The sequence below is a fragment of the Culicoides brevitarsis genome, chromosome 1, assembly GCF_036172545.1.
Source record: "Culicoides brevitarsis isolate CSIRO-B50_1 chromosome 1, AGI_CSIRO_Cbre_v1, whole genome shotgun sequence".
In the NCBI taxonomy this organism is placed as follows: Eukaryota; Metazoa; Arthropoda; class Insecta; order Diptera; family Ceratopogonidae; genus Culicoides; species Culicoides brevitarsis.
In genome coordinates, this window is record NC_087085.1 from 13598461 (window position 1) to 13612555 (window position 14095).

Here is a 14095-nt window from a genome sequence, read left to right on the forward strand (position 1 = left end):
ATGTGATTTGATTTGATTTGGCGTGAGAGAAGTTTTTTGATAGTTTTTGACCTATCATTAAAAAAATCATACCTCGGGTCAGATGCACATGTGAGTTTTTATTTTTTTTTTTTTTTGGTCTTTGAGGCGTAATTTTTTTATTATTTATAGGAGAAAATGAAATTATAATTTATGCAAGCAGCGTTGAGAGGCAAATTTAGCTTCGAGGCAAATCCCGTGATTAATGAAGAAGATCATCATTTGACACAGATTGTACACCTGATGTGGAAATTGAATGAACATGTTTTTTTTTCGTCGATTTGGGGGTCTTGTGTCACTCAAAAAAAAAAAAATTAAAAGAAAAAAAATATAAAAGAAATTTTTTACGCGTTAATTGTACTAGGCCTTTGTCGTTAAGTCGAGTGGCGTTGTTGTGGTACCTTGGATTTTCATCCTCTTTGATTCATTTTTGTAAATTACACTATCATCATCAGACTCACTCTCTTCGCTAACATTATTATTACTTCGCACGGATGCCATTTCGTGATTGCTACTCGCTCGATCGTCATCTTCGCTCACAACGCTGCTGCCCCGAAACGAATTCTGTTCATCGTGCGTCGAACTGGTCGCCTTCATGCTCAAATCAATGGGGTTATCTTGATGCGTTGTCGCTGTCGTGACACTACCCGGCGTGAGGCATGGCGATCGTGGCGGCGTAATTGTCGAAATTTCCTCCTTACTGCTGATATTGTTGTTCGTGTGATGCATCTTGAGCGCTTCCTTGTCATCTTTCTCATCGGTGGTTGTTGTCGTTGTTGGCGTTGGCGTCGTCGGAGTTCGGCTCGATTCCCGTTCAAAAGGCGATTTTTGCGATTGTAAAATTGCGTCGAGATAAAAACGCTTCGAAAACTCCTCGACTTTTTTCGTGATGTTGTTGTTGTTGTTTGCGATGAACCTGCTGTTGTTATTCGAGGAATTCGTGATGAAGGCGCTTTGTTGTTCCGCCTGTTGCTTGAGCAGACTCTGATGGCTTTGATGATACAAGGCGGGATGGTAGCCAAAAAGCGGCAATTGCGATGGCGGAAGGAAACCCGGAGGCGGCATGAGACCCGGAATACCCGAAAACGGTAACGGTAAGAATGGTAGTTCTTTTGGGAGGGCGGGCATTTCGTTTGTGGACATCTTATTTGTCGAATTTCGCATCATTAAGCTACGTTTTTCACTTTCACGGATCTCGATGGAGCTATCGGAGTTATGACTATCGGGTGAACTGATCGATGGACTAGCCGACGATTGTTTGTAATGTTCCTCGAAGCCGAGCAGCTTAAGTTCTTCCATCGTGCATGGGGGACGCGAAAAGCCTCCCGGTCCAAAGGGCGACGGCGGTGCCAACAAATTCGGTGTGACACCTGATTTTTGGTTGTTTGCGTGACGTTCGGCAGCCTGCTGTTGCTCCTGCAACAAACAATGTATCTTGAACCAGTTGGAGCGTCGCCCGTACCGCGAACCACTTTTCGACATGCCAACCAACAAACACTTGCGCAAACGACATGCCTTGCATGCTGTCCGATTTTTCTTATTGATGATGCACTCGCCGTTATTTTTGCACTCCGATATCGATGATAAATTGTTGTATGATCGTCCGAAAAATGACTGAAAAGAAACACAACAAAAAAAAAATTAGATTAAAAATTTCATTCAAAAAAAAAATTTTTTTTTTCTGTTTTCAGTAATAATAATCGAAAGTTGCTCATCTCACGTACATTCCGGTTATCTTCGTTCGCGAACCGAATAATTATTATTATTGTCGCGCACTGATCACGCACATACGTGCAAGCATTTCGGACTGCAGGAGCGGAGACAAAATGCATCTTCTTCATTTTATTTATGTAAATTACAGTTTAAGCTGGTTGTATCGATAGCGATCCGCAAGACAAGACAAAAAAATGTTAAATGTACAAAAGTGAAATTTTTCGTTGTATCATCATCAACATCATCAATGAACAACGAAAAAAACTTGCAACAATAAATAATAATGTGTGTAATATATTTATCTCTGGTGAATTCGTAAGAAGACGATAAATAAAAAAAAATCTCTTCTCCTCACATAACGAACACATCAACTTTTTAAACGAGACCAAATTAAAGGTATGCCCTTAACTTGCAACAATTTTTGTATAACTGCACAAAATATTTAATTACATTTATTAAATGACTTGTTTAAACTCGCATATTGCGAAAATTTTTTTAAAGAAAAAAAGATGCTTACTGATGCATGTTATTTATCAATCACCGTATTTCCGTTTTTATTGCCTTATTTTAAACTTGTTGCAGTACTCTTTTTTTCTTATTATTATTGTTATTACAATTATTGTTATTAAATATAAATGCAAACAATACACAAACATTTTTTTGTACGATTTTTTCGTTGAAGAGGCGCTATTTATACAATACGAAAAAAAAATATAATTTATATTCGGTACAGAAACAGTTACAAATTGCATGACCTTGCAAATAAACAAGCGAATAAATACTTGGTCACATTTTATTTCTTAACTACTTGAGAATGAATGAACGAATTGAATGACATGACATGATGATGATGATGATGGAACAAGTGCAGTTTAAATTTATTTTTATTTATTTATTTTTTTTTTTTGAGGATTAAGCTTATATATTTTATAAAAAAAAACTTAAATAAAAAAAAATCGTGAATAATATTTATATATTTTTTGTGCATTTAAAGAAACAATAAAACGCATCACTTGCGAAATGATGCAAAAAAAGCAAACAAGAGAAAGAAAGAGAATTCAATGAAGTGCACAACAAAAAAATAATAATAATAATGCGAAAGAGGCTTGAATAATTTATTCTAATTAAATGTGATGTTGTTCATGCCTTTTAAAGTATATAAAGATAATATTTAGAGCACGTGCTACCTTTGCATTGTTTCATTTCTTTCAGTGAAGCGCGGCAACGTGTGCACATCTGTCTGGGAATTGATGAAACAGAACAGGGTTCGTCGCTTATTTCATTCAAGTCTTTTGTAAAATGGTAAAAATTAACCTAATTAAACGACTTTTCATTTCTTTCGTTTATTTTTTTGCTTTTTTCCCGTTGTTTGTATACAAATAGAGACATAGCTCAATAAAAATAAATGATCCATCTTCATCATCATCAACAACATCAACGTTGATCATCATAATCTCTTATTTATTTATGTTTATGTTCACTTTTTTGTGCTCTGAAATATATTTATTGAGTTATGATGTAGTTTTTTGTTGTTGTTGTCTTGTCGTCAATAATAATATAATAAAAATGATAATCGTGAAAAAATTGCTCTAAATTTCACATTTTTTTGTGCTTCTCTTTTTTATTTGTTTTTTTAGGCAAGTGAAATTTTTAAAAATGTTTCATATTGTATTTTTCTTAATTTTTCTAAATTTTATAAAAAATTTAATAAAAAATATGTCCATCCAAAAATAAGAAACTTTTGCTAAGACAACATTTATTTTATATTAATTAATTTAATTAAATTAATTAATTAATTATTATATTAATTAGGCAATTTAATAAAAAAAAAATTAAATTAAATTTAAAAATTAAATAATTAATTAAAATAAATAAATTTATTATTCATATACAATAATTATTATTAAAAAAATTTTAAAAAGTTATAATAAAATTTATTTAAGTTAAATTTATTAATTTATTTAATTTATTTATTTAATTTTTTATTTTTTTTAATTTATTTTTTTTTAATTATTATTTTTTATTAATATTTATTAAAGATTTTAATAAATTTATTTTGAAAAAATATTTAAAAGTTAAAATTAAATATTTTTTTCGATACTATATTATGACGATATACAAAGCAAAAAAATATTAATTAAAATTTTTGAATATTTTTATCTTAAAAAAAATATTAACAAAAATTATTATGTTTATTTCAAAGATACAAGGTTATATTATAGAAACATTAAAATACTAAAAATATTAAAATCGCTCTAAAATTATTAATCATTATTCATAATAATCCCTTTTTAATTAATATTTTTGGGTCGAAATATGAAATATTTTTTGAAATTGCACTTGCCTTATACTCTTGATATATATGATGTTATTAATATTATTTATTTTATTACCTTGCCTTTGAATTGTTTCATTACTTTTACGAACAAATATGAATAAATAAATTATAAAAATAAAATAAAGAGCATCATCATCATCAAGTTGTGTACCTACAACGCGCGTTATACAATGTCGTACACAAAAGAGATCATCATTTAATAAAGTATAAAAATCCATTTCAAGGTATTTTGTTGCCTTGTTGCTTCAAATTGTATTGTTTGTAACTACTGCTATTTTTCTGCCAATAAATACAATAAATGTACCTTGTTTATTATAACATTACACGACTTTAAAATCAAATCGTCTTCTGTATTTTTTTTTGTATTATTCTGCTAGCAGCGACTGATCGAGTGACTTGGGATCGTCGTCGTCGTCGTTGTTGTTGTTGTTATTGTCGTGTACATTCAATCATTCAATGTTATTTTTTTTCTTAGCACTTGTTATTGTTTTATTGTGTAGTATAATGATAAAAATATATAAAAGTCACCTTATTTTGACTAACGATAGCCCTGTGACTTGTAATTTTTCCATAGAGCTCGTTGCAGGCAATTTTTAAGCACAATTACATTTTGAGTTTACTAGACCGGAAATGGGCTGTTTGTATACAACGTCGTGCACAATGTTATATTCCATTTGTTTTCAATGGTAAAATCATTCATCTAACATGCCATTTAACTTAAGGATGTTTTGCAATACCATCGGATATGCTCAAGCAAAACACACTAATTTAATATAACTTTACAATTGCAACAAGAATATTGCAATAAAATAAATTGACAATTTTTTTCGCTTCTAAGTAGTTCATGCCAGTCCCTTCTTTATTTAATTAATTTACGTCAATTTATTCGCAAGACAGTCAGGGAGACGTCAATTTTATTATTTTAAAATGTAAATGTTACACATATTTTAATTCGATTCATATAAATTGGAAGAGTCACAGAAAACCTTATATGTACATTATTATTAATAATAATAATAAGATATATTTTTTGTACGTTTTGTGTGGCGTATGTGTGATATTACAACATTTAACACGAAAAAAAAAATCACACAACAAAGTTTGTTCATTCAAAACCTATAATAGAGTAAGGAGTGGTGTTTCTTCTTTTTATATTTTTCGTTGTTACTATTACTTTATATTATTATTATTTACTGTGTGAAACAATTTTCTGTGAAACAAACGCCCCCGCGCATATCAATGTAATTTAATGTAAAGTGAAGAATATCTCCTCTCTTGATATGAGTCACTTTCCGCGAAGAAAAATAAAAAATTGACAGTGGGCCGTTTATGCTGGGAAGTTTTTTTGGACTACTTTGTTGTGTTAACATTAATTTTTCATAAGGAATCAATGAAAAAAAATAACCGTGTTGCCTTAAATAGTCATCCAAACACTTTTTCATGCAAATAAATTGCAGAGGATTGCAATATAATAAAAATAGGAGTGACGAGAAGACAGCGCGTTGATTGATTAAACACAAAAAAATTAACATTGTAGCGGCCTTACCTTGCATCCTTCGCACGTAAATGCACCAAAGTGAAACCCTGCGGCTGGTTCTCCACACACCTTGCACTGCTGATTCATCTAGAATTGAGAAAAATAAAGCAAGAAAACAATTGTAATTATTATTATTGTTCGGTAAATGTAAAATGTAACAAAAAACTAGGCAATATAAATGCTAATGCTTTGGAAATAATAAAATGAAAAAAGCCCACATTGACAGGCAGTGTCGATATACTTTGTCGTCGTCGACGTCGTCGTTTTATTTTGCCATCAAACTCTTTTTTCCGTATATGGTCACTAAATATTATGATTAGATATTGCACCACATTTCATGCAGGCGAGACAGACAAAAGAAATCTGGATCTTTGAACTGCGCGCATTTATCGGGCAATATACGGGCACAAAATGCAATTTAACGCATTTTGTAGGAAAAAAAAACTTGTAATCTATTCATAAATAAGACAAATGTTGCTACTTGTTACTTATTACAAGCCAATCGCGCCTTCTATCACGTCTCGCTCGTGTATGTGCATGTCGGTCGGTGTTAAGCTGAAACAGTAGCAGGCAGCAGCGGATGAGCACCGTGCACGTGATTCTTGATTTTAATCTGACTTTATGACATGAATTGTCTTTCTCTTTTAATTTTTTTTATTTTAAGGTCGCTTTGATTTTTTTTTTTTAAAAAATTTATTATTTGTCCCGTTTTGATCCAAAATTTCAATTCAATGAGAAATAATTAAAAAAAGAAAAAAAAAATCATGAAAAATATTGAAAATAATTTTTTTTTAATTTTTTAAGAAATATTTAAAAAAAAATTATTACTATTTTGGTATTATTTTTTTTAATTTTCATGAATTTTTTTTTCATACATGAATTTTCTTCAATATTATTCAATATTTTTATTTAAATTTTTTTTTTGTTTAAATTATTTTTTTTTATTTTACATTTTAAAAAATAAAAATTTGATCAAAATTAATATTTTAAAATTTAATTTATTTAATTTTAATTTATTTACCTAATTTAATTTTCAAAATAATTATTTAAATTAAAATTTTAATTTAATTTATTTTTAATATTTTTTCTGAATGAATTTTTAATATCATAAAAAAATCAATGACACCCCTGACCATTTTTTTTTATAAAAAAAATAATAAATAAAAATATTTTAATATTCAACTCACATTAATTTACATGTAATTTTATTACGATGATACATTTTTTCCGTTGTGCTTTCGATTTCTTTAAATCGTAATAAAAAAAAAGTTACACACTTTGAATGAATTTATATTGTTACAACAACATTCAATTACAAAGACATTGTTTAGACATTCAAGCACAAATTTTATTGTTTTAGTATTTTGTTTGACAGGAAAGAGGCAAATAATGTTCATCTAAATTCTTTATTTATTTATTTTTTATTGTCGTTCCCCTTTTTTTATTATTATTATATATTTTTGTATTCACACCTAATTGTAAATGAGATTTAGATCGCTTGCTTGCTTGAGTAACGAACGATGATTTCGAGAGGTGTAATCAGATTTTTATGAGTTTACTGTCTGACTACCACTACGTGATATGTTTCGACAATTTCCGTCAGTTTTTTTTCAATAAAATATATTAATACAAAGCTCGATCGAGACAAACTCCATTAACCTGCGCGATATCGATTGCCGCAGATCTTATGCAAAAAAGATTTATTATTTTGATTTGTAAATTTAATTTAATGTAATATAATTCAATTGATGTTATTTGTACATATACATTTATTTTATGTAGTAGATGTTATATAAATGTATATTGTTTTACTAACAATTTGATAGAACTCTTGAAAAACATAAAACGCGGTATTTTTTATGCCATATAAGTTTATATTTGTTATTATTACAAAAAAAAAATAATAATAATAATGATCTAATTTAGTTCCAAGGTATTTTTTATATATATTCTTTTGCTAGATATAGCATGGCATCATTATTAATTTTAGATTAGTTACGATGATAATAAGTAATACACTTGGCATCATGCAATCTTTAAAGAGTTTAAGGTTACATTGTTCATACATTTGTATACAAAATGTCAGCATTGGTGATTGTAACGTTTTTCCTCGCGATGTGCGATATTAAAAATATTTCTTTACACGAGAAAAAAAAATAAAACTGTACTCTTTGTAAAATTCTTCACTATCACAACCACGCCTACCCTTTCAAATGTATCAGCTATTCTCTAACGAACTAACATTTTGTAGCGCAAACCAACATGTGTATTTAGAATGTAATTTTTGCCGTTGTGGAAGATACCTCGCGTACAAATGCGGCTTTTTCTCACGCTATAACTTGACTAAAGAATATAATAATAGTAATAGTAATAATACTCGGTGCAGTAAATAATATGTGTGAGTAAGATCTTGCTCAAAGATTTAAACGAGTTAAAAATATATTATTATATTGTACAATATAGGAGATGCAGAGAGGAAAAAAAATGTAATAAAATAAATTGTTTTGTAGAAAATCATCGATCTCTCGACGATTCTCTTGGCTGGCATGATATCCGGATCCGTATCGCCGCATACAAGCACGTGATTAAGCGACTAAGGGGTGTCAACTGACGTGCATTTATTATTTATGTTCATTTCGATCCGATGCTTTTACTTGACACCCATGCATGTACTTTTAAACATAAACATGGGCTTGGAAAAACAAAACTTAATTAACTCCATATTAATTTATGACTCAATTCATTTCCCTTCTATTCCCCATTGATTCACTGTTAAAAGTAAATCACGGAATTAAATTGAATGGAATACTTAGAACGTTCTAAAAATGAATAATATTTCACACTTATTATGTAATATTTTAATGTTAGAACATTATTATTATTATTTTGCTAACATTAATGCTCGTTCTCATTTTTTTATAAGAAAAATATTTAAACTACAAAACAATAGTTGTTAGTGCTGCAAATAATTACAAACACAATAAGACGATTGTGTCCTTGAACGTCAAGGTTACGATTTTTTTCTGCAACAAAAAAGACGCTAAATAGAGCATAGATTTAATATTAAAACTTTTTCGCTATATATGGATATTTAATTTTTATTTACCACAATTGTGTGCTCGTGTACAATTTTTTATGTGTTTTTTTTTCTGTATTTCAAATGTTAAACTTACATTACATTTACAACAACTTAGTACTATTACGAAATCGCGCAAGTTATATATAAAAAATAAAGAGTTATGCATCAAATCACACAAAACAAAACAAAACCAAAACAAAAATGCTTATTAAAAAGTGTTGTTTCTATTTTTGTACTATTTTTATAATATGTACTTAATAAAATACAATTCTTTTCATTCACTTTTATTTTTCAATTGTCTTTTTTGTGTGTATGTACGTACAAGTACAAGAATTTGCTTTACTTAATATTTGTATATTATTTCGGGTGAAAAACTTCACAAACAATCGTTTAACATAATATTACCTAATGTTGGCTTTGACCATGATTTTGATAAAAAAAAATGGATTGTTTTAACTTTATTTTCGTGATGATGGTTAATTGTATGTTTTTAATGTTTATATTTATATATTATGTATGTTATGTATATATTGAAGAAAATCGTGCATTTGTTGATCTACTAACTTTTTCTCAATGGATTTATCATCATCAGGGAACTGGAAGTGATTCATTTATTTTTTTTTTAAATATATTTTTATAGAAAAATAATTATTTTATATAAAAATATTAAAACTATTGAATTAAAAATTATTATTATTAAATATAATAAATTATTTTAAATTAAAAAAAAATTATAAAAATTAAAAAATAATTTATAAAAAAATTTTATTAAATTAATGAATATTAATTATTAATTAAAATTATTAATTAATTAAAAAAAATTAATTTTTATTAGATTTTAAAATTTTCAATAGTATACATAATATTAAATTTAATATTTAAAATGAAATATTGAAAAAAAATATATATGTTAATGTTTGTAAAAATTTAAGTTTAATAATAAAATTAAATATTTGTAAAATAAATAATTTTTTTTTATTAATTTTAATAAAAAATAAATAAATTTTTATAAAAATTTTATAGAATATTATATAGAATTATATAAAATAAAAAAATTAATTTTTTAAAAATATATTTAGGTAATTTTATATTTTAAAATAATTTTAATATTTTTTTTTTATTTTTTAAATAATAAAAAAATAGTTACATATATTTTTTGTAACAAAGCAAATTTGTCACTTAATCCGGATAATCCTAACAACCTTGACATTTGATTGCAATAAATAACAAAACATACAAAATATCATCAGATCTATTAAATCACGAGAAGTTTAACAAAAAAAAAATTAAACGCGCGTGTGTCAAAATTCAACATTTTTTTACAATCAATGACAATGAGATAAATCAAAAAGTTTTGACACACCTTACTTGAAGACGTCTTCACCTGCTACTACATTCAAAATAATAATAATATTTTTAACTCTTTGTGCATTTACAAAAAAAAGAAGAATTCATTGTTCGAAAAATAATAACTTTGCTGTCTATACGTCTTGCTTCGAAATAAAAAAAAAACTTAAACAACGAAGAGCAAATTATAATTTTTTGTGTTACAAATGGAAACAGTCTCATGGTCACATCACAGCAGCGACACAATAGCTCGGTAATGATTTCATCTTCATGAACTTTGTCAGGTTATTAATGGCATTATCGAGGATTAGATGACTCTTTGTCTCTCTCTCTTCTAAGACAGATCAGATCCGATCAAATCGCACGAAAAAAACAACAAACCTGATTGCAATCATAAATAATAATAATAAAAAATGAATGAAGCGAAACGAATGTTAATGTATAAATATATAAAATAATCATCATCATCATCGGAACTTGTTCGTTGTTTCACATTCATTTGTGATCTAGATTGGTTTTTGTCTAATCTAATTATCTGCCGTCAAACAAATCAAAGTTTTGCTTCAGTTTATTAGCGCACCCAATAGTTTTATTGCTATACGATGGGGCAATTTAAATGTAAAATGAACCAATTTTTTTCTTCTTTTTATTCGATTTTATTTGAAATGTAGATTTTTATCTTCTAGACAATCAGTGGCGGAACTAAAAAAAAAATTTTTTTTTTCTTAATTTCTGCGATTCCCATGACACGCGTTAGTGATATAAATCATCTTCGCAGAAAAAAAAACTGTGCCAACCTTGACAGTTGAGCAAAAATATTGATGGCAAATTAGTGAACGAAGGTAGCAACAGGTAGCGCGATCGGAAATATTTATTGAAAAAAAAAAAAACGATGGAACTAGAACACAAAAATAAAAGATGATAGAAGAGGATAATTTGATAACTTTTTATACTTTGTATGCTACGACAGAACATTTAATCGTTTTTTTTTTTTGTTTTTTTTTTCAGCTCACTCGCACGACAACACAAAACATGATGATGAGGATGAAAGAAGGTGCCTTTAAATTGCTACTGAAATCAATTTAAAATTATTATTTTTTTTCCTTTCATTCTAGTTTGAGTCCGTGAATGAACGAGAAGAAGGAAAAAAAACGCAAGCAAAGTCGAGCACAAAGACGACGACGACGAACGACGTTAAATAAATAAATAAACATTGTTAATGGGTTCGTCACTTAATGTATCACTGAATTCTTTTGTACATCACTCGTCGACAATGCAAGTCTCTTTTTCTAACGTGCCTGCCTGCCTGATGGCGATTTGTAAATGTTGGGTACGTGAGTTGAGCAAATAAAATTACAAATGCACTCCGTGTGTCATAATAACATTTTAACTTTCTCGCCACTTCTTGTGCCCCGTCGTACGAGCTAATGCCATGAATATGGATGCAATTAAGTGTGAATACGATCATAATTGTAGTTTTTACGGCAATTTAATTTCGCGTATGGATTTATTTTTTTTTTGCACTTTATTTAATGTTCGTCTGCGCATCAAAATTTTATTCTTCAAAAAAAAATAAATTCCTTTTTATTAAATATTAAGAGCAACAAAAATTTTTTAGCATATGGGCGCGCTCCGTCCATCATCATAAAATCAGTATCACTTTGTATGAAGTGAAAATATTGCAATAAAAATAATCAACCTGTGTGCGGATTGTGGGTCATAAACGACACGTCGTCGAGTTGCGATGCGCTGCGCTTTCAATAAAAATAAATTTAAGAGTCCCGTGTTTTGGCATGCATGCACCACATCGCGCATAATAACGCATGGAAAAAATTTTAAATTGCCTAGCAAAAATCATGTACTCATCTGCTTATTATTATATTTCGTTGGCAATAACAACAACAACAACAACAACCACAAAAAATACGAAAAATATTCTGCACTAAATGCATGATATTCAGTTTTATTGCTCTCATACATTATAATGAAGCTGGAGATGATGATGCTGCGCTACATATTTGTTGTTGTTGCTATTTGAATCGGTGAGAAATGAGTATGTGTATGCATAATGTGTGTTAAGGTTCAAATATATTATTTTTTTTTTCGTTGTAGTTGCTCCGGTGATGCCTTTTTTTCATAAATTACCAACAAAACTGCCTACTTAGTAGTGTATTTGTTGTAGTGCTGAATGTAATAATAAATATTTCACGTTTCTTTGTCGTGCAAAACCTTACTGTAAAACACGAATATCGATTTTCAAGATGCTCTGCTATAAATACATGTGAGTATGATAATAATAATAACAATAAAAACAACAGCAACTTGCATGTCTTGCACTCGACTCAGCTCGTCATCTCGTATATATATGAAGATGTAATAATGAGGATATATTAAATCGTCCGATTTTTTTGATTTCCTAGTTTCAATGCTGAAAAGATGTTACGAAGATGTAAAGTGATAGGCAAAGAAGCAAGTGTCGTTTTCCTGGCACAGATTTAGAAACGTTGACATTAATCATCACTTGACTCTGTCAAAAGAAATATTTTTACGATTATTAACGGAGAGATCTTATCTCCTTGGATATTTATTATTACTACAACTTGACGTAGAATAGAGACATAAATGTACAGTGTTACTCATCACGGTAGGTTTATTAGGACAAACAACGCACGCCTTTAGGCTGGAGCGATGATTAAAAGTGTTTCATATTTTTTATCTTAACTTATAAATATTTTTCAACTTAATATCGAATTGATTTTTTGTCAATAAATTTTTTCAAAAATTTTATTTTTTTTTAATAATATTTCATAATATTAATTAAACAATAATAATAATAAAAAAAATTATTTTTATAAATTTTTATTTTTTTAAAAAATTATTAATTTTAATTATTTAATTTTTTAAAAAAATTTAATATTTTAAAAATTTATTATTTTAATTATTTAAAAATTTATTCAAAATTATTAATTTTAAAAATTAATTACATTTTTTAATTTTATTAAATTATTCAAAAATTAATATTTAATAAATTTAATTATTTTTTTTATTTTAAAAAATTTATTTATTTATGAATAAATTTTAAATTAAAATAAAATAAATTATTTTTTTTTTTTAATAAAATTTTAAATAATTAAAAATTAATTTAATTATATTAAAAAACAATATTATTTAAAATCAAATAAAAACAAAATTAAAAAATTAATTAATAAAAATTTTTAATATTTCTCATAAAATTTCTCAAAAAATAAAAAATATAAGAAACACTTTTAAAAATTGTTCCAACCTATCGTGCTTTACAAAAAATATTTGCAAAATGATAAAAACAAACAAAAATAGAAGAGGAAATATGTCAGGGATGAGGTAACCTTTGCGTACATCGAACTCGTGCAGGATGTGACCATCGATCGATTGACCAATGACCAATTTAACAGCGAAAAAAAATGAAGTCATCTTCTCATCTCAAGTTCTTTTCTCACACACAAGCGCTGAGATTTCCCTAATTCGTTATAAATTACCCGAAATTATTCATAAAAGGAATTGAGACGATGATCATCTATGCAAACTCATGCATAATAATGTGTGAGACGATATGTGAACAGAACAGAGAGTAATAAAGTCGAATATCAATTTAGAGCTCCGAAAAAAAAAGAGTTATTATTATACACATTTTATGACCTAGTCAATTAGCCATGATGTTATAAAGGCCACAAATGCCGCGCTCAATCATATATAATACATTGATTTTTTTTTCTTTCGTCTTCCTCTCCTCATCGTTCCAGCACCAAGAAAATTTTTTGATGATGAATTTCTCACAACAATCAAATTCCCACAATAGTTATGTGTGTTAAATTTATGATTCGCTCAAACATGTGTCTATGATGTCGATGATAATAAACAACAATCTCGTTAGACTAGATTAGTTTTTTTTTTCTTTCTGTAACTTGATGGTTGAACCTTGATACGGAAAAAGTGCTCCACATGAGTAGAGATCATGAAGAGGAGAGAGTTTCTCACACCTCTTTTGCACTCAAATGTCCAAAAAGTCATCCATTAAAATGTTTAA

At 27.9% G+C, this 14095-nt stretch overlaps 1 protein-coding gene across 1 annotated transcript; it reads right to left on the bottom strand.

Annotated features, from left to right (window-relative positions):
• Positions 1-378: 378 nt before the first annotated feature.
• Positions 379-5693, bottom strand: LOC134837302 (knirps-related protein-like). The gene is made up of 2 exons (XM_063852670.1): positions 5616-5693; positions 379-1632 (listed from the first exon to the last, which is right to left on the bottom strand). The coding sequence occupies exons 1-2, from the start codon at positions 5691-5693 to the stop codon at positions 379-381; spliced, it is 1332 nt and encodes a 443-aa protein (XP_063708740.1).
• Between the last annotated feature and the right edge of the window lie 8402 nt (positions 5694-14095).

Bases quoted from the DNA above. Each gene is read 5' to 3' on its own strand.
- LOC134837302 (XM_063852670.1), bottom strand. From the start codon at position 5,693: ATGAATCAGCAGTGCAAGGTGTGTGGAGAACCAGCCGCAGGGTTTCAC. The intron at 1,633-5,615 runs GTAAGGCCGCTA...GTTTCTTTTCAG, and splicing joins TTACGTGCGAAGGATGCAAG to TCATTTTTCGGACGATCATA.